The sequence below is a fragment of the Gorilla gorilla genome, chromosome 8 (genome assembly GCF_029281585.2).
Source record: "Gorilla gorilla gorilla isolate KB3781 chromosome 8, NHGRI_mGorGor1-v2.1_pri, whole genome shotgun sequence".
Taxonomy (NCBI): Eukaryota; Metazoa; Chordata; class Mammalia; order Primates; family Hominidae; genus Gorilla; species Gorilla gorilla.
The window spans coordinates 35,655,555-35,682,528 of record NC_073232.2 but is presented as its reverse complement, the minus strand read 5'-3'; the positions used below and the strand labels follow the sequence as shown (position 1 = coordinate 35,682,528).

The 26,974-nt window shown below is 41.5% G+C and overlaps 2 protein-coding genes across 21 annotated transcripts in view; one reads left to right on the top strand and one right to left on the bottom strand.

Moving 5' to 3' along the window:
- The window catches only part of ABI1 (abl interactor 1), a 116,550-nt gene extending 111,296 nt beyond the window's left edge, over positions 1–5,254 (top strand). For 15 of the 17 annotated variants that reach the window (XM_055353324.2, XM_004049186.5, XM_019034937.4 and 12 more), the window contains 2 exons: positions 67–252; positions 3,104–5,254. In XM_055353324.2, the coding sequence (XP_055209299.1) occupies positions 67–252; positions 3,104–3,279 (362 nt within the window). In that variant the 3' untranslated portion in view covers positions 3,280–5,254. The remainder of the gene's footprint in view (positions 1–66; positions 253–3,103) is intronic. The other 2 variants (XM_019034939.4, XM_004049187.5) reach the window with 1 other exon arrangement.
- The window catches only part of PDSS1 (decaprenyl diphosphate synthase subunit 1), a 49,408-nt gene continuing 27,486 nt past the window's right edge, over positions 5,053–26,974 (bottom strand). For 2 of the 4 annotated variants that reach the window (XM_019034940.4, XM_055353327.2), the window contains 4 exons: positions 16,523–16,603; positions 16,264–16,377; positions 9,278–9,358; positions 5,053–5,517 (listed from right to left, as the gene is read on the bottom strand). In XM_019034940.4, the coding sequence (XP_018890485.3) occupies positions 5,377–5,517; positions 9,278–9,358; positions 16,264–16,377; positions 16,523–16,603 (417 nt within the window). In that variant the 3' untranslated portion in view covers positions 5,053–5,376. Of the gene's footprint in view, positions 5,518–9,277; positions 9,359–10,544; positions 13,559–16,263; positions 16,378–16,522; positions 16,604–26,974 lie in introns of those variants that run through there. The other 2 variants (XM_055353326.2, XM_055353328.2) reach the window with 2 other exon arrangements.

Genomic DNA, 26,974 nt, shown 5'->3' with positions numbered 1-26,974 from the left:
CTATTAACTTATAAGTTTCCATCTAGACTTATTTTTGATTCAAATCAATCATATGAATCTTTTTAGTTGCTGATAGTCCAACTCCACCGCCACCACCTCCACCAGATGACATTCCCATGTTTGATGACTCTCCACCTCCCCCACCACCACCACCAGTGGATTATGAAGATGAGGAGGCTGCAGTAGTTCAGTATAATGATCCATATGCAGATGGGGATCCTGCTTGGGCCCCCAAGAATTATATTGAGAAAGGTAAGGTACAGTCATTGAGTTGATGTGAAGGAAAATAACCTCATTATAGAAATTTAGAACTATAAAGAACATCTAATCCAATGTTTCTCAGCCTTTTAAACTGCCTTACCAACCGAGATGATTTACTTAAACCTTACTTCCTAAGTTTTGTATTATTCCCAGTGTACAGGGGGATTCTTTCTTTGTATTTTAAATTAAAATTGCAGTGTTAGATTTGCTTTCAAACTACATATGCGTTCAGCTGAAGATTAACTTGCTGGACGGCATTTTATAGATGAAACAGCTAAGGCACAAAAATGGAGTTATATGTAATTAGTAAAGATTTTAAAAGTTCTGTCAAGCTCTATTGATTACCTTTCATATCTAAATATAGACGGTCCCTGATTTATGATGGTTCACTTTAGGATCTTTTCAACTTTATGATGGTACAAAAATGATATGCATTCAGTGTGCTTCTCAACTTATGATGGAGCTTTGTCTGGATAAACCTGTTATAAGTAAAAAAATACAAGTTGAAAATGTACTTTCAATTTACAATATTTTCCACTAAACAGTGGGTTTATTGGGACATAACCCCATTGTATGTAAGTGGAGGAGCATCTGTCTTTAAAAATATATTAGTACTATCATGAGAAAAGCCTCAATTAAGGTTTCAATTAGGTGATTTTATAAAACACAAGACAAATTATCAGGATTGTATTTCATGAAATTATGAACTACTCTAAAGTCTAATTTACCTAGAGTACCCGATATTCACTATAATTATCTATTAAGAAATATAGGTGGGGAAGAAACAAATCCTGTTTCTAGTTTTTATTTTTTCATCCAGTTCTGTGCTATTTTAAAATCTGTATTTCTTTTTGCAGAAGTGGGAATCAATTAAAAATAAAATCTGTATTTCTATAGAGTTCTGAAAAATGCTTGTGATTTAGTTGAACACTTTTGGTTGCCTTTGAAATATATTTCCTTCTATTGACTTTACTGGGTTAACGGACTTTAAGCTAGTAGCTGTAGCTCTTGAGACCAGCAGCCTTCTTTCCTGCCCAAGTTTTGGATATGTGGCAAAAGTAAATTTGTTTTCCTTTTATATTTTTTTATTTTTTGAGATGGAGTCTTGCTCTGTCTCCCAGGCTGGAGTGCAATGGTGCAATCTCGGCTCACTGCAACTTCCGCCTCCCGGGTTCAAGCAATTCTCCTGCCTCAGCCTCTTAAGTAGCTGGGATTACAGGTGCCCGCCACCATGCCCAGCTAACTTTTGTATTTTTAGTAGAGACGGGGTTTTGCCATGTTGGCCAGGCTGGTCTTGAACTCCTGACCTCAAGTGATCCGCCCATCTCAGCCTCCCTGTGCTGGGATTACCGGCATGAGCCGAGCGTGGCCTTATATTTTTAAACAGTAAATAATTTACATATTGTTAAGAAAGTCTTGAATATTCTACTTTAGATTCCCATATACCTTCAAATAGAGAGCTGTTGTTACTTACGAGGATGATAAACTTGAGTGACCTTGAATTGTGTTTTTACCCATATTTTCTTACTTGGTAAAGCCAATTAACTATGAAAATGGGACCATATTTATATAAGTTGACAAATTTGGAATGATATATTGGGTAATATATTTGATAGTAGAGGAGGATTAAAAAGTATATTCCCAAGAACTAGGGGTGAGCACACTTTGTTTGGTATAAAGCCAGATAGTAAATATTTTAAACTTTGCTGGCTATACAGTCTCTGTCACAACTACTCAGTCCTGCTATTGTAGCATAAAAGCAGACATAGACAATACATGAGTAAGCAGATGTGGCCATATTGCAATAAACCTTTATTTACAAAAAATGCGTGGTTTGGATTTGTCCATGGGCCATTTTATACATTTTGGATTACTTTCTCTTTCCATAGCAGTTTGCAAAGGAAGTGAATATAGGCTAAGCATCCCTATCTGAAAGTCCCAAATTCAAAATGCTCCAAAATCCAAAATGAGTTCCAACATGATGCTGCAAGTGGAAAATTCCACACCTGACCTCATGTGATGGGTCACAATCAAAATGCAGGCACGTGACACAGTTTATTCAGTGTTCCCAAGGGAAAAATAAAATTACCTTCAGGCTATGTGTATAAGGTGTATGTGAAACAAAAATGAGTTTTGTGTTTAGACTTGGGTTCCATCTCCAAGATGTCTCATTACGCATATGTAAAATTCCAAAATCTGAAAATCCAAAATCCAAAGCAGTTCTGATCCCAGGCATTTCAGATAAGGGTTACTCAACCTGTATCTTGAACTGAAAAAATTACAGACACCACAGAATTGCAAAGTTCTCTAAGTATTAATTAAAATCCTTTAAAGTAAGTAAATATTCTTTAAAAAAAAATCTGGGGACAGTCCCTTAAATTAGCATGGGTCCTTGAATGAGTAGGATGTGATTTACCTTCCAGTAACTGTGTTTTTTCAAATTAGATAGCTTGGGTTGTTACCTGGTTTACTGAATGGCTATGCAGCTTTCTTTGCCTGATAATTATTTTGAAAAGCCGGTGCTTTGCATATGATAGGCACTTGGTATTTGAATGAATTGAAACATCTAATAAATTCTAAAATTCAGAGAGCTTTCTTAAAGTGATTGACAGAACCTATTGATCTATTCAGTCTAATCAGATTGTCATTTGGCTCTAAGATTAAGCCAATGATTTAAGTACATGGTTGGCCACTGACCTACTTATATTGATAGATACAAAAATTAAGAAATCTTCATAAAAATAGTTTTGCTGTGCTATATATTTAATTGGCTTTGTCTTAAAATTCAAGTAAATTTTGGATATAGTGCACTCATGTGGTATTTCAACTGTTTTTTCCATAGTTGTTGCAATATATGATTATACAAAAGACAAGGATGATGAGCTGTCATTTATGGAGGGTGCAATCATTTATGTTATAAAGAAGAATGATGATGGCTGGTATGAAGGAGTCTGCAATCGAGTGACTGGTCTGTTCCCTGGGAACTATGTTGAATCAATCATGCACTATACTGATTAATTTTTTTTTTCTTTTGAAGTAGATTCTTATTACTCAGTCATACTGTGGGACTATTATGGTTAACAGAACTGTCTTAATATGTTTTAAAATGTGCCCATATTTTCAGAACATGCTGTTTTATTGGTAAATTGAATGTCTACCTGTAAGCATAAATCTTTGAGGCAGTTTATGTATTGCTGAATAGCAATTTATACAAGAAGCTGTCCATAACTGATTATGCTTGTGTACTTACTTACACATTTTTAACTTTATGACCAGCCTAAATATTCTGGGGGAAGTGGGGTATAATATTTAACGAATCATGATTCAGATTGTACCATTAGATGTTTCATTGCAGCATGGTTACTAACGCTATGTCAGACTAATATTAAAATCAGAAAATTTAAATGCTGGTGCTGGTCAGACTTTTTTTGTTAGATTCTCTCATTTAAAAAAAATACTGTTTGTTTAAAGCATGCATAAAAATTTATGTATTGAAATATACTTAAAAATTCAAGATGCTTCCCATTTGTGTAATATTTACCTGGAGGACTCGTACTTAGGTGTCTTAACGTGAATTGAGTCTCCAAGGTCTCCATGTGAAACAAAAGAAGCAAAAAGAGAATTATCTGTAATGTTGTAATTTGTACCTAAGTTTTTTAATGAGTGAAATTTGCATTATAAAATTTTTCCATTCATAAATACATAAGTGAACCAAAGGTTTTTGTCCTTTCCTTCACTGGTTTGCTTTAAAAAAAAAATAAAAGATAATGATTTATTGCAGAATTATGATTCTATTTTCTCAATATGTTAACTTGGAAAAAAATTTTAGCCTTATCTTAATCTGTCCCAATAGCAATGTGACGGATTTTTGCAGATTCAGAATCTGCAATGGTTATTTACAAGTCAATCTACTGAATTCCTTTTTTAAATAATCTTTTGAAACTAAGAAAATGTGTCAAATTGTGTGCATTCATTCTGTAGGTAAAATTCTTAAGGATTGCCATGTCAGTCCTTCAGTTTTACAGTGAACTGTTGTACACTGGTTCAATGAAAGGAAGTTAAAAGTACCTTTTACATATTGTAAAAGTGGATACAGTTGATTTGTGAGTAGGCACTCTTTAATCCATTACCTGGCACTAGCAACATTAGAATTTTAAAATAAAATAATTGGGAAAGAAGGTGGGTCATGTATTAATCAGTGAACAGAGATTTACCTAACCAACAGACTTGTATTGTCTTTTGACATAATCGAAATGCAACACATGCACTTTGTGTGTCTCCTCTTAATTGAAGGGAGGGCTGAGGGATGTTTTCTCTTCTTGTCTTGTGTATAATTCTCTATTGCTTAGGATATTAAAGTAGAGCACTCAAGTGTGGGTTTCTGTGTTATTGAGGATTTGTTTGGAATTCAAATTACAGTTATGTACTGGATGCTACAGACTTATAACAGCATAGTGAATGGTAAGACTAGTGCAAAACAGTTATTTCTGAAAATTAAAGACCATTATTGCTACCAAATCAATGTGACTATTTCATATGCATTTTGCCTTTGTTAATTTTAAACAAAGTATCATTAGTGATCAGCTAGCTACCTTCTACTTTCCATTTTTCAAGTGGATTGTTCTCTTAATTTGTATATAACCTGTTGTCTAAATTTTATGTACAGTCTTTTATAATAAACCATTCTCCTATATGAAATTTTGGATACTGTTAAAATATAACCGATGTGGACTTCAATGCAGACTTCACATTTTTCTGACCTTTACTCCTACGGTAAATCAAGACAAACCATTTGAATTTTAACATTGGTTATTTATTTGTGTAATGGCCTTACATGTGGATATTAACAGTGTAAACAATACCACATATAACCATCAAGATACCTTGATTATAATTTATAGGACTAGAATGACAGATTCAGGTGGTTTATTAATTACATTTAAAAAGTTTTCTGAAAAAACTTTTGCAATAAAAAAAATAAATTGCCCATCAATAAGTTTGATATCTTTTAAAATGATTTTTGGTTATCTGCACATGAAGCAAACAAAGTGTATTCCACAAAATTCTTTAGGCACAGTCTGGTAAGATAGCTGCCAGAAAGAACAGAAAGAGTTGTCATTTCTCTCTTGTGAGTACAATTTCTGAAAGCTGAATGAGGGCATCTCTTTCTGGGGATGGTCGAAGTTTACTGATCTCTCTTATTGCTTCATGGCAGTACTGCTGGGCGAGGTAGGTTGTTTGTTGCACACCATCACTCTATAAGATACAGAACAAAACAGAACAGATGCCTGTCACTGACTGAATCAGCGTTTTAACTTCCTGCTATAATAAATGAACACATAGTTTTGAGATCAGATGAGCTGAGGATTACAGTTAACAGTCAAACTACATCTCTAATGTTCTTTTCCCGACTCATAGTGCTAACTTCCTTTAGGCCTTTTTCTCATATTGAAGCAAATTTTTATTCTATTAGCATGCAAAGCAACTAGCTCATCAATGACTATGTAATCATAGTCATCCATTTTCCCCTAATTTTTACTTATTAGAATTTCTCAAAAGTTCTACGTACAAAAAGTATCTTTATACAACATTTTTAAATGTAAAAAAAAAACACAAGTAAAAGTTACTTAAAAAATAAAGAATAAAGACATAACAAAATGAAAGTACAGAGGGTTTATGATGAAAATCAGCTTCCTTTCTTCCAAAGGCACTCACTTTATCCATTAGTTTTTTTTTTCTTTTCTTTTCTTTTTTTTGAGACAGGGTCTCACTCTGTCACCCAAGCTACAGTGCATGACATGATCTTGGCTCATTGCAACCTTCACCTCCCGGGTTCAAGCGATTGTCCTGCCTCAGCCTCCCAAGTAGCTGGGACTACAGGCGCATGCCACCATGCCCGGCTAATTTTTGTATTTTTAGTAGAGATGGGGTTTTGTCATGTTGGCCAGGCTGGTCTCAAACTCCTGGCCTCAAGTGATCTGCCTGCCTTGGCCTCCCAAAGTGCTGGGATTACAGGTGTGAGCCACCATGCCCAGCCTGGTTTTTATTTCTTGATTACCAATTTTAGTTATTATCTGTTACCTTTTTGTTAAGATGAGGATTTAGCGCACCCATATCGTGCCGCCTCATCAGTACACTGCTGTCTTTAGTTGTTTTGTTGATTACTTCTGTTAGGTAGCATCAACTTCAGATTTTATCTTGTATGAGCTCCTGTCCTTTCCTTTAACTATACTGTTAGACTATAGATATTTACATTCTATTCTATAACCATGTTTTAAGATATTGGTTCTTTCTAAAAGCCAAATACTAATAAAGTATCATTTCTATGATGTAAAAATATTTATTGCAGAATCAAGTCATATAATTCTATTTCCTTCTCCATGGCTCATGATCCCTCTGACATTTATTTATTTTTTTTAAATTTTTTTTTTGAGATGGAATCTTGCTCTGTCACCCAGGCTGGAATGCAGTGGCGTGATCTTGGCTCACTGCAACCTCTGCCTCCCAGGCTCAAGGGATTCTCGTGCCTCAGCCTCCTAAGTAGCTAGGATTATAGGCGTGCACTACCACGCCTGGCTAATGTTTGTATTTTTAGTAGAGACGGGGTTTCACCATGTTGGCCAGGCTGGTCTCAAACTCCTGACCTCAAGTGATCCACCCACCTTTGCCTCCCAAAGTGCTGCGATTACAGGTGTGAGCCACTGCGCCCGGACCCCTCTGACATTTAGAAATGGAACATTCCTAACATTGTGGTTGAAATACATCTGATTTTCTACACCAGTTGCTCAAAACGTGACATATTTTAGTTTGCTGTTCCTTTTTGTACAGAAGCCTGCCTTCTCTCAGTGTTTTCCACACATTTTCCTGAAGTACATCTGCAAATAACCTACCCAGAAAGTGTTCATGGGGGCTGAGTGCGGTGGCTCACGCCTGTATTCCCAGCACTTTGGGAGGCCGAGGCGGGCGGATCACGACATCAAGATCGAGACCATAATGGCCAACATGGTGAAACCCCGTCTCTACTAAAAATACAAAAATCAGCCGGGCGTGGTGGCGGGCGCCTGTAGTCCCAGCTACTCGGGAGGCTGAGGCAGGAGAATCACTTGAACCCGGGAGGCGGAGGTTGCAGTGAGCCGAGATTGTGCCACTGCACTTGAGCCTGGCAACAGAGCAAGACTCAGTCTAAAAAAAATACAATAAAATAAAATAATAAAATAAAAATAAAATAAAATAGTGTTTATGGGAAGTCTACATTTTAGTCCTGATGTGTGGTGACTTTCTTTTGCCTTCGGATTTAATGGATCCTAGGTTTAAAATGTTTCATCCTCATTTGGAAGACCTTCCTCCACTGCCTTCTAGTATCCAGTATCTTTGCTATTCATTGAGCCAGTTTTGACACCATTTTCTAGCATAAGTGACCACTTTTTTGTTTATTTTCTTCCTGAAATACTTGTTACATGATGGTACTGGTCCTTGTAGCTCTTATTTTTCACTATTTCCCCCTTTCTGTTTTACACTTGGGAGGATTTCCACAATTTCACATTGCAGCCCTTCTTTGGAGTTTGTTCTTCAGTCATTTTCAGTTTCTTAGAACTTGCTCTTACTCATTTAAAAAGTATGATCCTGTACTGTTTTGTGAATGTGGTATCTTTTTGGATCCTCCTATTTATGTTTTTCCTGAGTTTTTTTTTCCCCCCTGTTATTTTGGTCCCACTCTTTTGTTCAGCAAGCTTTAGTCAACTCATTTGTAACCCTGAGTTGTCTATTCATATTTAATGAGGGAATAGGCCTAGAAGCTCTGTGGGTGAACAGGGAGCTAGAATTTTGGAGAATTTGTTCAGAGAACATTCCCATGGATTTTTGTTTTCTCTAAATGCGTTTCTGGCTAGGATTGCTGGAACTTTGCTATTTTCCATAGGTGCTACTATTAACTTCCCTCTTTTCAGTTCCAATTCCCACTCTAGCTTTCAATAATACCATTATTTCTGAAGCCAGAACCTCTCCCAGGGAATATTGACTTCTTTATCAGCTCCAGCTCCCTCCCATAGTTTTTAATAGTACGTTTAAACCATTCTCCAAAAAAGGCAGTAACCCATAGTGAATAATGAGGCTTAACAGTATAGTCAGTTAAGAGAGAAAAATAACCTTTTAGGGGTTGGGGGTTGCTTTTTAAATTTTTTAAGAATCTGAAAGGTAATTATTTGGAAGTCTTTCAGGTACTACACTAAGTACAGATCTCATGCCACACTTGCTTTGTAACAATTTTTTGCTCACTCCGACTCATCCAGTAGATCTGTTGGCTGCAAATGACAGTGAACTTGGAAATGGCTCATTCTCACAGGAGTCAGTCACCAAAACTCAAGTCATGCAAAGAGATCTGGCTTCCACAGAAAAGTTCTGAAGATACGTGGCAATATATTTAAAGCAAGCCACTAGCCCCTGAACGGGGTTAAATGGTTCTCCCTTTAAAAGAAAAACATTTATATAAATGTATAGTTTGCCTGTGTTGGTTTAATTGTTTTCAATGATCATTTCTTTAGTCACACTTTCATAACAGGTAGGACGGACTAGGAAAGCCCAATTATGAGTAGACTATTGCAGCAGTCCAGCAGCAGCCCGGATGGGGTCATGGATGGGGACATGGATGAGGCTGGAGCCGAGGCTGGGTGACTGGGGGCCCAGTGATTCTGTTGATGGACACAGGGAAGGCTGGTTCCACACTACTGGGTTTCAACACTAACAGTTCACCACAATCACTTAGGTACCTTTTAAAAGATATTAATGTCTGTGCCTTACCTAAGACCAGTTAAAACAAAATATTTCGTAAGTAGTCTAGAAGAGAAATGAAAATAAAAAATCAGAAAAATGAGTTTTCCCTTCTCAGTTTTTGTCACATCAAGAGTTGACCAAACAGTCTTGTATCTATAATTTAATGTTTAGTTAATGTTACATTTTTGGATTAAAGGATTTTGCCACGTTGTTCCTGCTGCTGCCTTTTTTTAAAAAACAGTCTTACCTGTAATACATACTGTCGAGCTCTGTCTACATCTCCTGGCAAACTGAACCGTCGCATGATCATAGCATTCATTTCTGGGAACTAACAAAAAAAGAGAGAAAATCTATTTATTTCTCTTGGGAGAAACAAGTGTTCTAACACTAGTTTGTAACAATAGGAAATAACAAGAAACAACAAAAATGTAACTAAAAGTGTCTAGATGATGTGGGGGAGCAGTAAACTGTGGCAACAAAAGCTGAGCTAAGAGACATCCACCGTCTATGCCTAGGCACTGTGGTGGTGTACGGGAGGAGGAGACATTAGTCCTTGTTTATTCTGATGTTTTATCCTAGTCCAACATTGAGTAAGAGAGGCAGGAGGAATAAAGTACATCTTTAAAACAACATGGTTCTGGCCAGGCGTGGTGGCACACGCCTGTAATCCCAGCACTCTGGGAGGCTGAGGTGGGCGGATCACCTGAGGTCAGGAGTTTGAGACTAGCCTGGCCAACATGGTGAAACTCCGTTTCTACTAAAAATACAAAAAATTAGCCGGGCATGATGGTGCACGCCTGTAATCCCAGCTACTCGGGAGGCTGAGGCAAGAGAATTGCTTGAACCTGGGGAGGCGGAGGTTGCAGTGAGCCGAGATTGCGCCATTGCACTCTACCTTGGACAACGAGTGAAACTCCGTCTCAAATAAAAAATAAAAAATAAAAAACAACATGGTTGTTAAACTTTAAATCGTATCAGGATCACCTGTACTGCTTGTGGGCTCTCTCCCCCAGTTTCTGATTGAGTAGGGATGGAGCCTTGGCATGCATTTCTAACAGATGCCCAGGTGACACCAGTATCTCTGGTCTCTGCCAACATTTTGAGAGTCACTGGCCTAGGATGAGGATGGGAATTAGGCATTCTACTCTAAGTACTAAATTGATTACCAACTGAAAGCTACTGAGGTTTCTGAGCAGAGGGCATTATGTGTAGAGCTCTGCCTTAAGCAGTGTGTAGAGTGGATCTGAGGAGTGGTGCATGACATTGACTGCATACTGGGATCAGCTGGGGAGTGTTTTCTTTCTTTTTTTTTTTTTTTTTCCTCCTGTGATGGAGTCTTGCTCCATCACACAGGCTGGAGTGGTGCAGTGGCACAACCTCGGCTCACCACAACCTCTGCCTCCCGGGTTCAAGCAATTCTCTGCCTCAGCCTCCTGAGTAGCTGGGACTACAGGTGTGCACCACCACACCCGGCTAATTTTGTACTGTTAGTAGAGACAGGGTTTTGCCATATTGGCCAGGCTGGTCTCAAACTCCTGACCTCAGGTGATCTGTCCACCTCAGCCTCCCAAGTGCTGGGATTACAGGTGTGAGCCACCGTGCCTGGCCTGGGGAGGTATAAATACAGTTGCCTAGATCCTGCTCCCAGAGACTTTGGTTATACTGGCTTGGGGTTTAGCCTGGGCACCAAGATTTTCAACCCTCTCCCGCCCACCCTGGTATTTTTAATGTGCCGCCAAGGTTGAGAACCACGGAATTAAAAGAGTCAGAGGTAGACAGAACAAACAGGTTACTAGAGTAGGTTATAAAAAAGACCTGAATTAAGATGATAGCAAGAAGAGAGAAAAAAAATAGGCAAAAAAGGAACTGAAGGTAAAATCGATATTCTACAATACTTAGCAACTATTTAGAAGTGTCACCATTAACAGAATACAAAAGCCAGGACACCAAATCACTTCACTTCCTAGATCTGAGCTCTAGTCTTGGTTTGGCTATCAGCTGCCACAGCCGAGTGACTTCCTTAGCCCCTGGGGTCTTAGGCTTCTCATCTTCATGACTGGAAGCCCTTGAGCTCTAACAGTCTATGGCTCCACGGAAGAGGTAAGATGTGTTTGATTTTGGCCACGTCAGTGCTTACAGCAGTTGCCAGTTTTTCCCTGGCAGTGAACCTGAAGGATGAAATAAGTTGTTGTCCTGTAACCATGACCATGGTATTAGTAATCCTAGAAGAAAAAATAGGGCATACATAGAAAAGCCGCAGCCAAGTGATCACAGACGAAGAAATAATTTTTTCAGACCAAAATATGTGTCAGAACAAAGCTCTAAACATGTAGAGACTGCTAATGTGTTTACAGAATTTATAGAGCCAGCAACTGGTTAGTTCCTATGAAAACCAGTAATTTCCTTTAGTTACTGGTCTTTTAAGAAGAAAACAAGCTACTAGAAATCAGGAAAGCCCAAATCAACTTCTATGGTAAAAAAGCCAAATCAAGTAGGTTTTAGTTTTGTTATGAGACTTGTTCTGTTGCCCAGGCTGGAGTGCAGTGGTGCAATCATAGCTCACTGCAGCCTCAAACTCCTATAGGTTCAAGTGATCCTCTGCCTCAGCCTCCCGAGTAGCTGGGACTACAGGCACGCACCTGGCTAATTTTTTAATTTTTTTTTTTTTTTTGAGATGCGAGTCTTGCTCTGTCACCCAGGCTGGAGTGCAGTGGCACGATCTTGGCTGACTGCAACCTCCGCCTCCCGGGTTCAAATGATTCTTCTGCCTCAGCCTCCCGAGTACTTGGGACTACAGGTGCAAGCCACCACGCCCAGCTAATTTTTTGTATTTTTAGTAGAGATGGAGTTTTACCGTAGCCAGGATGGTCTTGATCTCCTAACCTCGTGATCTGCCCACCTCGGCCTCCCAAAGTGCCTCCCAAAGTGGGATTACAGGCGTGAGCCACCGTGCCTGGCCAATTTTTAAATTTTTTATAGAGATGGGGTCTTGCCTTGTTGCCTAGGCTGGTGTCAAACTCCTGGCCTCAAGTGATCCTCTCGCCTGGGCCTCCCAGAGTGCTGGGATTATGGGCGTGAGCCACTACACACAGCCTGTTTTAGTTTTTTAATACCACATACCAATACTGGATATCTAGATGGTTTTATCGTTAACACTGATGTGATTCTCTCGTAGGCATCTGGTGACATTAGCTTGTTTATGATGTATAAGCTTTTTCTACAGTACCAGCAAGTGTGGTAAGATATGCTGATTGGGTGTTTTCGCTGATGCTTTTACTATAAAAAGCATTGAGAAAGCAAAATTTGAAAAAAATATTTGCATTGAGTGACTACATCCTTCCTTCCAAACATGTCACGTGTGCAATTTTAATATGCAAAATATCAAACTCTTCCCCGGGCACTCCCCAGTCCCCTTAATGTGTATGTGGAAAAGAAAAGAGAAACACAGCAGGAAGAACAGTTGCCTGCAGATTTAGTGACAAATAAAAATTCTGTTTGCTCAGGTGCTGTTTTTAAGAGTAGGAAAACCACCTGTGGATAAATCGGGTTGTAACTCTGTGAAACCCATCCATAAACTAAACTGCTAAGGTGATCAGTATATGAGTCTACCCAAACGAAACTGGGTAACACTAAGGCACCAACTAGTCACCACGATAGCATAAGGCCTGTGCAGCTGGTGCAGGGGCTGGTGATGGCATTTGGAAACGTGGCTACAACTGACATTTGGGTCTAGTGACTTATCAAATAAGGAAGAGAAGCAGAAGAAAGGAAAGATGTGGTTTTTTTAAAAAAGATATTTGAAAATTAATAAAGTTTCACCAGAGAAAGTAAAACACTTCCATTTTGTTTCTGAAGCATTCAAAATCCAATTAACGTGAGGTTTTTATTCTTAAAGAGAATATGTACACATACGTACATGGGAGGACGCTGTCATCCCCTGGGACTTCTCCAGAAATCCCCAAAACTCTTTTTAAATCCTCTGAACCAACTGTTATCAGGAAACCCCTTAAGAGAGATGTTAAAAATAAAGGAATTCCAAAAGACAGGGAGTTTCTGTCAAGTGCTGGCTGGAGCAAACTCCAAGACAACCCACCACACCAAGTTAATAAAGGAAAAGGTGGTTTCCCAAGAATGCTTGCCCTGGTCCAGTGTTCACAAATGGAAAAGTTCAAAGACCATCTCATCAGCAAACAAAACTCACCTACCAAAGGGAAAGGATTACAGACGTCTTAGAACTACTCCACTAAGTAGGTATGTTGTTTACAATAGCAAAGACATGACACAGAGATGATTCTTTGAGTATCGTCAGTGCCCAGGTGGGTTAGTTACCTGCTCTGTGGGAAGGCCTGTGTGGTATCATAGCTACTAACTTCTCAGCATTACCAGTGGCAATAACACTATGTATGATGTAATAAAATGAATACCGGTCTTAGACTTGTTCAGTTCCCTGCTGTGCCATTTACCAGATGTTTAATTTTGGCGAGGTTTGGGCATCAGTTTCTTACTTGCAGAATAAACACCATAATATCTACCACAAAGAGGAGTTGTGAGATTAGAGATAATGTATGAAAGAATCCTTTGTAAACTAAAAACACATTTTCATTAAGTGGAGATACTGCATATTCTTACGTTATTTTTGGAACTTGTTTTCACCTGAATGAATCTTAGTCCCATACATCTTTTGACACATTTCTTGCTAAGAATCTCTTGTTTTACAGTGTATTCCACAAAAGAGCCTAACCTTGCTGTTTTATTAGAAGGCAACTTATAAATACATATTTGGCTAACTTCTGGCCCATGTGCCACAAGACAGAAACATCAGTCTACTTTTGAAATGAATCCTGTCCAGAGTCACTTCCTGCTTGGACTCCATTCTGTGTTCCCTTTTCTGAGGCTGCAGTGTGCCTTTTCAACTCACTGCCTTATGGGCAGATGAGAACACTGCTGTCTGGTGAGCATGAGTAGGTGCCTCATGACTGGGATTTCCCAGTAAAGCACACATAAAACCATGGCTTCGGGTACAGTAATCTTTTTTTTTTCCTTTTGCTTGCTTTTTTTAACCAGCGTTTTTTTTTTTTTTTGAGACGGAGTCTCACTCTGTCACCCAGGCTGGAGTGCAGTGGTGCGATCTCGGCTCACTGCAACCTCCGCCTCCCGGGTTCAAGGATTCTCCTTCCTTGGCCTCCCGAGTAGCTGGGATTACAGGCATGCACCACCAGGCCCAGCTAATTTTTGTATTTTTAGTAGAGACGGGGTTTCCACCATATTGGTCAGGCTGGTCTTGAACTCCTGACCTCATAATCCAACTGCCTCAGCCTCCCAAAGTGCTGGGATTACAGGCATGAGCCACTGCCTAACCAGCATTTTTCAGTCTCCTGTAGATTACTGACAGATACTATGTAGAAGAGGTCCATTTCCCCTTTCCCCCACTATATATGAAAGCAGAGATAGCCATTACTCCTTTGTGTGTGTAGGGGAAAGTAAGTTAGTTTCTTCTGAAATATATTCAGAGTGAAACACAGTCCAAAGAGGCCAGCCTCCTCTCACCCAGTCACCTTAAGGTTTAAGTAGGACTCAACCGGTAACTTAGTATCCTGGGGTTCATAGCAAGTACTTAACAATTTGAAGATTTTTACAAATAGAGCAACCAAAACTTTCTCATAGACTTCTCCAGAGAAAGGCTTTTTCCTTTTATCCCGATAATCTGAGCCTAGGTAAAGGAATCTTTACCAAGCTAGCTGGATTTCAGCACACTCAGTCCATCTTGCTTTCCTTCACTCATGTTTACTAACAAGTATCTGAGAAGTAATGTTCGCAGTTATATAGGTAGTGGTAGCCAGTGCCTCATTTTTCTAATCCCCAGCATAACACCTACACGGCTCAAATGTTCCTCACTCTTGCCTTAATGTACAAAAGGAGGTTTTATAAATTTTTGTCAAAACTGGGCACATGTATTATACTCTTTGATTTTGGGCTGGCAAGTAAGCCTCATTGGGAGAGAGGACCTATTTACAGCATACCTTTCACTTCTTACCTCAGCCTCCAAAGTTTGAGAGGACGGAAGCCTTGTAATAATGAGGGCGGGTGTTCCTACCGAGTGCCCCAACATCTCCATTCATAGCCTTAGCAAGCTGCCAAAGTAGCCTGGCCCAGCCACCCAGAACGTCAGCCTCCCCTGGGAAGAATCACGCTGCCAATGGCTGTGCTAGATAGTGGGTGAAAGATGACCTTTCCTCTCTCCAATCAGAAACCCACCAAAAGCAAGGGCCGTGGTTTCTGTATCACAGTGGAATCACTGAATTTTATGGAGGACATGACTGACCTTTGTAAATGTGAAGACAGAATAGAGGCAAAATCTCTGAAAGACCAAAAGTTACTATAATTTTACACCAAGGAGCTAATGTTGAATTTCATGGCACGGTGATGAACATCTTACTGCTTTGCAACATAACAAATTAAATACTACTAAGATGAAAATCTATTAACAAGATGTTCCAACACCAGCTAATGTCTCACTTATTTCAAGTAACATTCAGTACAGCCACAAGGCATGTGGCCAGGGTCTGGAGGAGGCTGTGAGAATGTCTGCTTTGTCAGTCGAGGGAACATCTTTGAAGCTTCCTAAGCCTTTCATTCACATTAAGGGGGACTCAGTCCCTCAATCCGGAGAAAGAAGGAACTATGTGGGTCTACTGCACTCCACTGACTTCCTGACATTTTGAGGCAATGGCCGAGGTTCTAAAGCCTCTCTCAGAGCAGCAGAGTCTCATTAAACTTCTAGAACCGGAGAATTTCTTATGCTTGGAGGCCCTTGATGCTTCCTATGCCTTTTAAGGGGCTCTGAGGACCACCAAAGTCCAGTCCTATAATCAAGACTTAGAAACCGTTCACTTTGCCAGTGGCCAAAATATATGGAGATAATCACGATGCTACCTCAAATGCCTATGGCACACCACAAGACACAAAGATCTTAAATAGGATCTTAGCTAATCCTCACAACCACCCTGGGAGAAAGGTGATCTTCTCAATTTTACAGATAAGGAAACAGTCTTAGCAAGGTGAAATGACCAGCCCCAACATCTCACTCCGCCAGGATCAAATGCAGACCTGTGATCTCTTATCTGAATGCCTTCCCATCTATTCCTTTATGCGATCTTCCCATCGGCTGTGCCGCGGGACATCAGTTCTGTGGGGCTATGCAGTGATGTGTCAAAGGGAGTTTGTAAAACCTACCTGCTGACAGGCAAACAGGACAGGACCAGTGGCTAACCCGAGCTTCAGATCAGCTGATGTTGGTTTGCCCATCTGGTCAGAACATGAGGTGAAGTCCAATACATCATCTATTAGCTGGCAAAAGGAAAAATGGGATGTAAGGAGCACCGCCATGCCAACACTGCTGCCATCGTTCTTACTATTTTGACGATTACACACTAGGGGAGAATGCTGACTGTATCACTACGCCACCATTCTTACAAATAAAAAGCATACTAACCTGAAAAGCTATTCCTACATTTTTTCCGTACTGATAGGCGATCTCATGCACCACTGGGTCGGGACATCCTAGAACAGACACCTGAAACAGAAAGAGCATTCTGAGATAAGCTGCTTCCAGGCAGCAACAAAGCAGCTGACCCCTGGCTGAAGGAATTCCTTAAAATAGGAGGCAGCGGGGCTAGATTATACACAATCAGGAGATGCTGACATCAGAGGGACACCAAGCATGTACAAAACCGCATTTCCAATCAAGAATTTCAGTCTCAGATTGTGTTGTTAAATTCTAAGAAAATTCTCCTTCACCAACCCCTGCTTTCAGACAGGATAAGCAGCCTTTCCCACTGCTTAGGAAAAACTGAGCTACAACTGGACTAGTTCTGCTGGTAACATGCTAAGTAAACCTTCTTGACATGCAAAAGAAACGGACCCCCATCTGTGAAATACTGACTTCTAGCACTCGGCAAGACAGCCCGATTACTGTTGGCTTTAATCATCTCTATCAATGTATCCCTCATTTCAGGAAGAGATACTAATGTAATCACACACAATTTCCCCATCTGTAGTCCTTTCTTTTCATCATCGTTGGGAATTTCACCTGTTTCTGAATGCAGTTATTTCTTGGTGTGTCCATAAAAATCATCTCAAGCCTCCTGCTTCAGACACAGATATCGCTCTTTTATTATCGGAAGGAACTTCACTGGTCCCACTGTTTCCACATTTCTCTCAAAAGAAGTAACTGTATAAAAACCCTTTTCCCTCCTTTCAATGGGGGAGAAATAAGACTTCTGAAAGTCTTTTTAAAACTCCAAAAAGCTAGCTGGCACCGGCCACTGAAGTGCATTTCCCAGTGCCCTGCTAAGCATGTTAAGCAGGCCCAGCCACATTTTCAGAAAACAAAGCCTGGGTAAAACCAACAAGGGGGAGGGGAGAGACGGTCTGTGTTCTACTGGAGGGGAAATGTCTCTGTTGACTCTCCATGAGAAAGCCAGCTGGAGCACTGCACAGTTGCCTTTCTGTAAGGCTCGTGGATGCTAGGAAACCCTGTCCCCTGACCTTCGGTCGTGCCTCTGTGGCTCTCCAGTCAGGGAGTGAACTTTGCTCAGGCGTCAGTGTGGTGCAGTGCTGCAGGCTCTGCCGTGAGACTGTGGGGCTGCATTTGTGCCCTCTACAAGACCTCGGCATGTTACTGAATCTCTCTCGCTCATCTGTACAATGTAGAAATTGGCAAGGCACTGAATCTCTCTTGCTCATCTGTACAATGTAGAAATCACAAGCACTTACCTTGTAGGGTTGCTGTGAGAAACAGACATGATGCTGCATTTAAGCCCTCAGTATACTGCCTGGCACCTGGTTAGAACTCAATGTGTGTTTGCTATTATTATCTCTTTTTAGAAATAGGGTCTCACTCTGTTGCCCAGGCTGGGGTACAGTGGTGCGATCATAGCTCACTGTAACCTTGAACTCCTGGGCTCAAGGGTTCCTTCCACCTCAGTCTCCTGAGTTGCTGGGACTACAGGCACGCGCAACCACACCCAGCTAATTTTTAATTTTTTCGTAGAGATGGAGTCTCACCATGTTGTCTAGGCTGGCCTCAAACTCCTGGGCTCGTGATCCTCCCACCTCCACCTCCCAAAGCGTTGAGATTATCAGGTGTGAGCCACCGCACCTGGCTGTTTGCTATTATTACAAATAATCCTCCTCCGCCTCATCCACTGGAACCAGAAATAGGAGCCTTGGCAGTGTCCACGCACCTCTGCCAACTAAAGCCAGATTGCCTAACGTCCTCAGCCTGAGAATGCTTTTTGACAACTTAATGAGGTCTGTTGACTACCTCTGCCAACTAAAGCCAGGTTGCCTAACGTCCTCAGCCTGAGAATGCTTTTTGACAACTTAATGAGGTCTGTTGACTATGTAGTGCTTGGCCATAAGTACATGGTAAAATTGCATGCACCATAAAGGGTCAGGTGGCCACTGAGTTGAGTGAACAGTAAGCTCATAACTGCTTTCAACAGCAACCACCTTCCCATGAGCAGGCACCAACCCCTGGGCTGTCAGGGAGGGCTCCTTTTTTCAACTGAAGAGTCTGGGAGACCATATGGGGGACAATTCAGAAACTTTCGAGAGAAGCTAAGATCAGCTTGGCTCAAAGGAGAGCATGGCAAGATTTGGGCAGCCTGGGATGTGCTGGGCTCAGGACAGAATGATACTGGGAATCAAGATATTTCCACGTAGAAATAACTGATAGTGAAGCAGTCTCCTGTAGTGAGATTAATGCTGTTTCCTCAACACAGAGCCACAGAGGCTATAAGCTTTCTTCCCGAAAAGTGAAAGATTTTCTAAAAATCTATTTCTTTTTTTGGAGACGGAGTCTCTCTGTCACCCAGGCTAGAGTGCAGCGGCACAATCTGGGCTCACTGTAATCTCCACCTCCCAAGTTCAAGCGATTCTCCTGCCTCAACCTCCGTGTGCCACCACGCCCAGCTAATTTTTGTATTTTTAGTAGAGACGGGGTTTCAGGCTGGTCTCGAACTCCTGACCTCAGGTGATCCGCCTGCCTCAGCCTCCCAAAGTGCTGGGATTACAGGCGTGAGCCACCGTGCCCGGCCTAAAAATCTGTTAGTGAACATTTTAATGGATTAAAATGTGTGTGAAGCACATATGATGAACACTTTGTATGATTTGAGTTAAACCTCACAATATCCCACAAATATGGATTATGTGGTTGGTGATGATAAAAGCTAACAATTCCTGAGCGTCCACTATGTGCTAGGCACTGTTCTGAGAGTTCTCACATCTTAAGTCACTTATGAGGTTCAAGAAACTGAGACACAGACGGTACCAGGCATTACATGGCTCCAACACGCTGGAACCTGAATTTCATCCAGATGGTCTGGCTCCAGACACTGTTCTCTTCATCACTTTCCTGTGCTGCTTCTATGCTGGGCAACAAAATAGAACCTCCAAGAGGTCAAGGAATGTGTCCAAGTAAGCATAAGCTGCAGTCTGTCTGCACTGTCCCCTCTGTGCCCACACATGCTGAACTGAGCTTATTTAGTGGGCAGCTTCTGCCTGACACATGGCGAAGGGACATTACTGCTCAGATTTCAACTATCCCAGATTTCCCTGGGGTAGCATAAAGACCATGCCAGAGAGTCCTGCTTCCCCATCCCAGGTCAGTACTGCCTAGATCTGTAGCAGGAAAACAGAAAACAACTGCCACAAATTGGACGCAACATAGCACAACATACAAGAAGGCAAAGAGGTGAACAGACTTGCGCTCAGCATCAGAGAGATGCCTCACATCTTTCCGGAAATGGGTGGAGCATGAAGAATGATTAAGTCAAAGAAAGTGGAGCTCGGCTGACTGTTTTGTTTGAAGCAGATGCTGCAGCCAGGCTGTGTTGAGCGTATGCACTTCTTTCTGGGGAAGGTTCATACCTTGCATCACATCCTTACAAGCCGCGTCTCAACGAGACTGGGAAGGGCTGGGCGCAGTGGCTCACGCCTGTAATCCCAGCTACTTGGGAGGCTGAGGCAGGAGAATTGCTTGAACCTGGGAGGCGGAGGTTGCAGTGAGCGGAGATCGTGCCACTGCACTCCAGCCTGGGTGACAGAGTGAGACTCCGATAAATAAACAAATAAATAAATGGCCCTTAAGCATCTGAAAAATGTTTCACCTCACTCAGAAAGGAGAGATGTAAATTAAAACTCCACTGCAATACATTCTCCTCTACTGGACTGGCAAAAACTCAAGCGTGTAATGGCACATTTAGTTAGTAAGGCTGTGGGAAAAGAGGTTCTGAAAAGCTGCTGGTGGAAACACATACTGGTACAGACCCAACAGAGGGAAATCTGGTGGTGCCTAACAAAACCACATGTGCAATTACCCCTAAATTCACCCTGCAGGCACTCCTCTCACAACACAAAAATAGGTTTATGCACGGTCAGCCCTTGCAGTAGTGTTTGTAATTGTAAAACTGGAAACCTAAATGCCCATGTATAGAAGATTGGCTGAATAAACCATGCTATGTCCATATAATGGGATCTGATACAGAGGCTTTTAAAAAAATTTTTAAATTATAAATTTAAATTTTAAATTATTTATTTATTAATTTTTTTGAGATGGAGTCTCACTCTGTCGCCCACGCTGGAGTGCAGTGATCTTGGCTCACTGCAACCTCCACCTCCCAGGTTCAAACTATTCTTGTGCCTCAGCCTCCCAAGTAGCTGGGATTACAGGCACCCACCACCATACCTGGCTAATTTTTGTACTTTTAGTAGAGACGGGGTTCCACCATGTTGGCCGGGCTGGTCTTGAACTCTGGTCTCAAGTGATCCGCCTGCTTTGGCCTCCCAAAGTGCTGGGATTACAGGTGTGCGCCACCAGGCCCAGCTAATTTTTGTATTTTTAGTGGAGAAGGGGTTTCACCATGTTGGCCAGGCTGGTCTCAAACTCCTGACCTCGTGATTCGGCCGCCTCAGCCTCCCAAAGTGCTGGGATTACAAGCGTGAGTCACCATGCCCAGCCCTGATACAGTGGTTTTAAAAATGAGGAAGATCCTACAAACCAAGGTGGAATCATTTTCCTAATAAATTGTTAACTGAAGAAATGCAAAAGGAAAGCAGAGTAGTCTAGGGTACTACTTCTTGCTGTGAGAAAGAAGGGAAGATAGCATACTTGTGTCTGCCTGTTTGTGCTAAATGAAACCCAGGAAGGAGGAACCAGAAGTGAACGAGACTGCTTACCTACAAGGGGGTAGGGGAAGAAAACAGGGCAAAAGGGAGAGTTACTGTATTGTATAGTTCTGACTTTTGGAGCTACATTAATGTTTTTTATTTTTTTATTATTTTTTTTTTTAGACAGGGTCTCACTCTGTTGCCAGGCTGGAGTGCAGTGATGTGATCACAGCTCACTGCAGCCTCGACCTCCCAGGGCTCAGGTGATCCTCCCACCTCAGCCTCCCAGGTAGCTGGGACTACAGGTGTGCACTACCACACCCAGCTAATTTTTGTATTCCTTGTAGACAGAGGTTTCGCCATGTTGCCCAGGCTGGTCTCAAACTCCTGGGCTCAAGCAATCCATCTGCCTTGGCCTCCCAGTGTGCTAGGATTACAGGCATGAGACACTGTGCCCAGCCACGTTGTTTCAAACACTCAAAACAACAGCAACAATAACAAAACGCTCAAAACCAAAACACGAAATCAGCAAGAATGAGAGGGAATCCCTAAAGTGGAATAAAAATGAACCCAACTAGGCTGGGCACGGTGGCTCAGGCCTGTAATCCCAGCACTTTGGGAGGCCGAGGCGGGCGGATCACGAGGTCAGGAGATCGAGACCACCCTGGCTAACACCATGAAACCCCATCTCTATTAAAAATACAAAAAATTAGCCGGGCGTGGTGGCGGGCAGCTGTAGTCCCAGCTACTTGGGAGGCTGAGGCAGGAGAATGGCGTGAACCCAGGAGGCAGATCTTGCAGTGAGCTGAGATTGCACCACTGCACTCCGGCCTGGGCGAAAGAGCAAGACTCCATCTCAAAAAAAAAAAAAAAAAAAAAATGAACCCAACTATTAACCCATTTATGCTGGAGGTTGCAAATTTGTTTTGTGAAAAATCAGACCTTGGTAATGACCTTGAGCAGTAGGATAGAAATAACTCCACAAGCTTAGCATTCCAATAATGGAACACTAGGCATAAATGGGTTAATATATTCCAAATAATAACATAACCACACTGATACGTAGAGAAAGGTAACTTTTGAACAGTGCTTTGATTCTATTATCCTCAGGCCCAAGACAAAAGGAATGATAAATACTGAATTCCAGCTACTGGGTTTGTTTTTCACAGAGATATGAGTCATGAATTTGTAAACTCCTATGGTATATTCTTGGATTGTGCAAATAAATACACCGTGGAGAAGAGGAGCCAGGTCTCTCACTGTTTGGGAAGGGGGTTACAAATATGGAAAGATGGAATCCTGGAATAAACCACAAATCCTGTGGTGTTAGATGGATTTGGAACTATCTGATACCTCATGGTTTTGAATAAGTATGGATGGGTACAGAAAGATATACACGTATCTACCTACATTACATATAATACATACATGTATTTCCTAGCTCTGTCCATTGAGTGGGTCTAGAAACGATGACACCCAGTACTCAAATTCTGGTTTCTTAACACCATTTTCCACCAAAAGGAATGTGGGCTTCTTGGAGAACAGTGAATAACAGGGCTGAATATCTCCTGCCAGAAATGGGGTGCTGAAAAAATGATGGAGGACACAGAGCCAGGTTAAAGGGCCTCCCCTACTGGCCATACGTTGGATAATTGAGTATTAAAATAAATAATGACAGTGTTATGATCTACAGAATAAAATAAGATGGCTGGGCATGGTGACTCACGCCTATAATCCCAGCACTTTGGGAGGCCGAGGTGGGCGATCACTTGAGGCCAGGAGTTTGATACCAGCCTGGGCAACATGGCAAAACCCGTCTCTACTAAAAATACAAAAAAGTCATCCAGGTATGGTGGCAGCCGCATGTAATCTCAGCTACTCAGGAGGCTGAGGTGGGAGGATCACCTGAGCCCGGGAGGTGGAGGTTGCAGTGAGCCGAGATTGCACCACTGCACTCCAGCGTGGGTGACAGAGTGATACCCCGTCTCAAAAAAAAAAAAAAAAAGATACAGAATAAAATAAGAATCCAAGAGCCCATACAGTTAAGAGCTTCCTTACAATGGAATACCAACTCTTCAGCTCTTTTGAGAATGAAATAATAATAACAAAAAAAATAGAATACCAACTCTCTTGTAGAAGAGTGATATAGAATGATGAAAATAAAAAAACAGCCATTTGACAACCATCAGAATAATATTTACATGATCTGAAAACACTTTGCCCAAAATAGGTTAAAATAGTAATTTTAGATTGAAGAAACCTGGCAGACAGTATCTTTTTTTTTTTTTTTTTTTGAGATGGAGTTTCACTCTTGTTGCCCAGGCTCGAGTGCAATGGTGCAATCTCGGCTCACTGCAACCTCCGCCTCCCGGGTTCAAGCAATTCTCCTGTATCAGCCTCCAGAGTAGCTGGGATTATAGGCGCCTGCCACTACGCCCGGCTAATTTTTGTATTTTTAGTAGAGACGGGGTTTCACTATGTTGGCCAGGCTTGTCAAACTCTTGACCTCAGGTGATCTACCCGCCTCGGCCTCCCAAAGTGCTGAGATTACAGGTGCCCGCCACCATGCCCAGCTAATTTTTTATAATTTTAGTAGAGATGGGGTTTTACCATGTTGGCCAGGCTGGTCTTGAACTCTTCACCTCAGGTAATCCGCCCACCTCGGCCTCCCAAAGTGCTGGATTACAGGCGTGAGCCACTGTGCCCGGCCTGACAGTATCCTAATCAAGTGATCCAGGCATGCATCACCAGTAACGGGACAGACAAGACAGCACGCGCCTCCTGGTATGAGGAGCTGAGGACAGCACCGCTCTTGTGGTATTCCTGCCAAACATTCATAACCTGGATCGAATCTTGAGAAGTATCAGAGAAGCCCGACTGAGAGGCTCAACAACATAACTGGCCTGCACTCTTCCAAATACCAAGGTAATGAGAGGCAAAGAAAGACTGTTCTAGATGACAAGAGACTACAGAGTCATGACAGCAAAATGCAACGTGAGATCCTGGACTGGATGCTGGAACAGAAAAATATGTTTTCCCTTTCGTTATAACAGTTCACAACTGGCAAGATCTGAATGAGGCCTATAGATAGATATGAATATTGTAAAAAAAGAGGCCAGGTGTGGCATGTGGTGGTGTGCACCTGTAATCCCAGCTACTCGGGAGGCTGAGGTGGGAGAATCACTCGAACCTCGGAGGTGGAGGTTGCAGTGAGCTGAGATCATGCCACTGCGCTCCAGCCTGGGCAACAGAGCGAGACTCCATCTCAAAAAAATGAATTAAAAAAAAAAAGTGTTCTGCTAATGTGACCCACAATATGCAATTCTGTAGTGGTACTCTGAGGCTTTGAAAATCAAGTAATAGGAAGAGAGCCCATTAATTCCAGGCCACAAGCAGCCCTGGAGAGAATAGAAATTCAGAAAAAAAAAAAAAGAGAGAGAGAGAAACAAGGCAGGATTACCATACCCAGCTCTGGGTTCAAGTCCCAACTCAGCTACTGTCTGGCTTAATAACAACTGGACAGGCCCCCTGATCTCTCAGGTCTCATTTCCACCAGATTTTCTGGGGAACAAGCCACTGTCTTTATTAGTAAGCTACAAAATGTATTTTGCATGAGTACAAAATGTATTTTGCAAGTGAGTAAGTACGTAAATAAATAAGTCATCTTTTGATAATAACATGAATTCTGTTTTTTTTTTTTTTTTTGAGAGAGAGTCTCGCTCTGTTGCCCAGGCTGGAATGCAGTGGAGTGATCTTGGCTCACTGCAACCTCCACCTCCCGGGTTCAAGCGGTTCTCCTGCCTCAGCTTCCCAAGTAGCTGGCATTATAGGTGTGCACCACCACGCTCAGCTAATTTTTGTATTTTTAGTACAGACGGGGTTTTGCCATGTTGGCCAGGCTGGTCTTGAAATCCTGGACTGAAGTGATCCACTCGCCTCGGCCTCCTAAAGTGTTAGGATTACAGGTGTGAGCCACCGTGCCCGGCCTAAAATGGATTCTATTTTAATATCAGTCAATCACAAAACAATCCCCCTAGACAGCCCTCTCTTAGATTTTAATATTATTTTCACTAAAAAAAGGAAGGGAGATGAGGAAATGGTATCCTTAGTAGAATGCAGCTTGTAAGTTTCCCTCCAATTCTCAATACATTTTGCAATCCCATTAGTTCTTCTTCTGTAATAATTCTGCTCTTTCAGTTCTCCTCCTCCCCTCTTTTTGGTGTGTCTAATTTGCTTTGCATGCATTTCTTTGGAGCTCGCATGGCTTTGCATTTTAAATACCAAGAGTACGTAAAAATAGCCATTTTGAATCCATAACACCTCTGGAATATTTCCACCCATAGGCACTTAAATATAGAAACTTTTATTCAAATAGCTCACACTATCATTTTGCTTTATTATTCTAAGAGCTGTGGAGTTTAGGAATAAATCACATGAAAAGGAGGTAGTGCTGGGACGATGCCAGCATGCCCCCTAGTGGGCAGCATGAAATATTTCATTTTTAATAAGGGTCCAGCCAAGTTAACATGTTCACTGTTTGTTCAGCTGCTAATCTTTGAAGAATGAGGTGCATATCTTTATAAAAGAATTCCTGTGCATTATCTTTGGCTTCTTAAACAGAAAACAGTGACCACAAGGAAACCTCTCTATCATGACTCAGGTCCATTTCTTTGGACCCTTTGTAAGCTTCCATCACTGAGTGAATTTCTGTGCTAGCTCCAATTTGGTGCCGCCCCACCCCGTTCCTGCGGGATGTCTGCGTGGTGCAGACAGTAAGTCTTGGTGTTTCCAATTCCAACAGTCTCACTACTACTAATGCTTCTAAGACTTTATTTTTTAAATATTATTTTTAAGTAGAGATGAGGATCTTGCTATGTTGCCTAGGTTGGTCTTGAACTTCTGGTCACAAGCAAACCTTCCGCCTCAGTCTCCCTAAATGCTGGGATTACAGGTGTGAGCCACCTCGCCTGACCATGCCAATGCTTCTAAGTTTGCAGTCTCAAACTTGTGAAATTATCAATGAGCTTCACTTAACACATGCTCTTAAGGATAAATATTAGTAAGTAATATTAAGGCACCCTAATGTGTTAAGAGGATGGATCCTGACCTTCAGGGAGAGTTGGGCCATCAAGGGCATGATAATATATAAAGGATTACTGTAAAAGTGTTAGAGCAACCACTTAAAATAGGCTATTCTCTTATTTAGCATCTCGTGTCTATACTTTCTTCCATCTCACTTTAAAAAAAAATCCCACATAATTTCTTGGAAATAAAAACATAATAGCCCTTTTAATAAAAAGACAAAAGTGGCCGAGACTGTGGCTAGCATGTTCTACATAACTCACATTCCTTAAAGTTTCTACTAGGTCTTTTTAGGAAGAAAAGATCGTCCTCATTCTTTTCTGCCTTGCAATTATACATTTCTTGACACTTTTCAAAACAGAGACACTAACAGCAAGAGACTTTTTCATCTGAGAGGTCTGAGCAAAAGCTCTCTTTACCTGTTAATTACGTTAGGAGTCTATCATGACAGCAACTGACATGCGACCCTTACAGGTCTTCCTTATTTTGTGGCTGTAATTACATGGGAATGTCATTTGTCCAGGTTTTGTCTCTGTGTATCTGTCAGGCTTAGAGATGGGCAGATAAACAATTCTGTGGAGAGACTGCTTTTCATTCTTGGACTAACGATGAATACCACACATTTGTCTACGGATTAAAGGTATTACTCATTAAAAAAAAATGTATACATGTGTATGCACAGCGGAGGGAG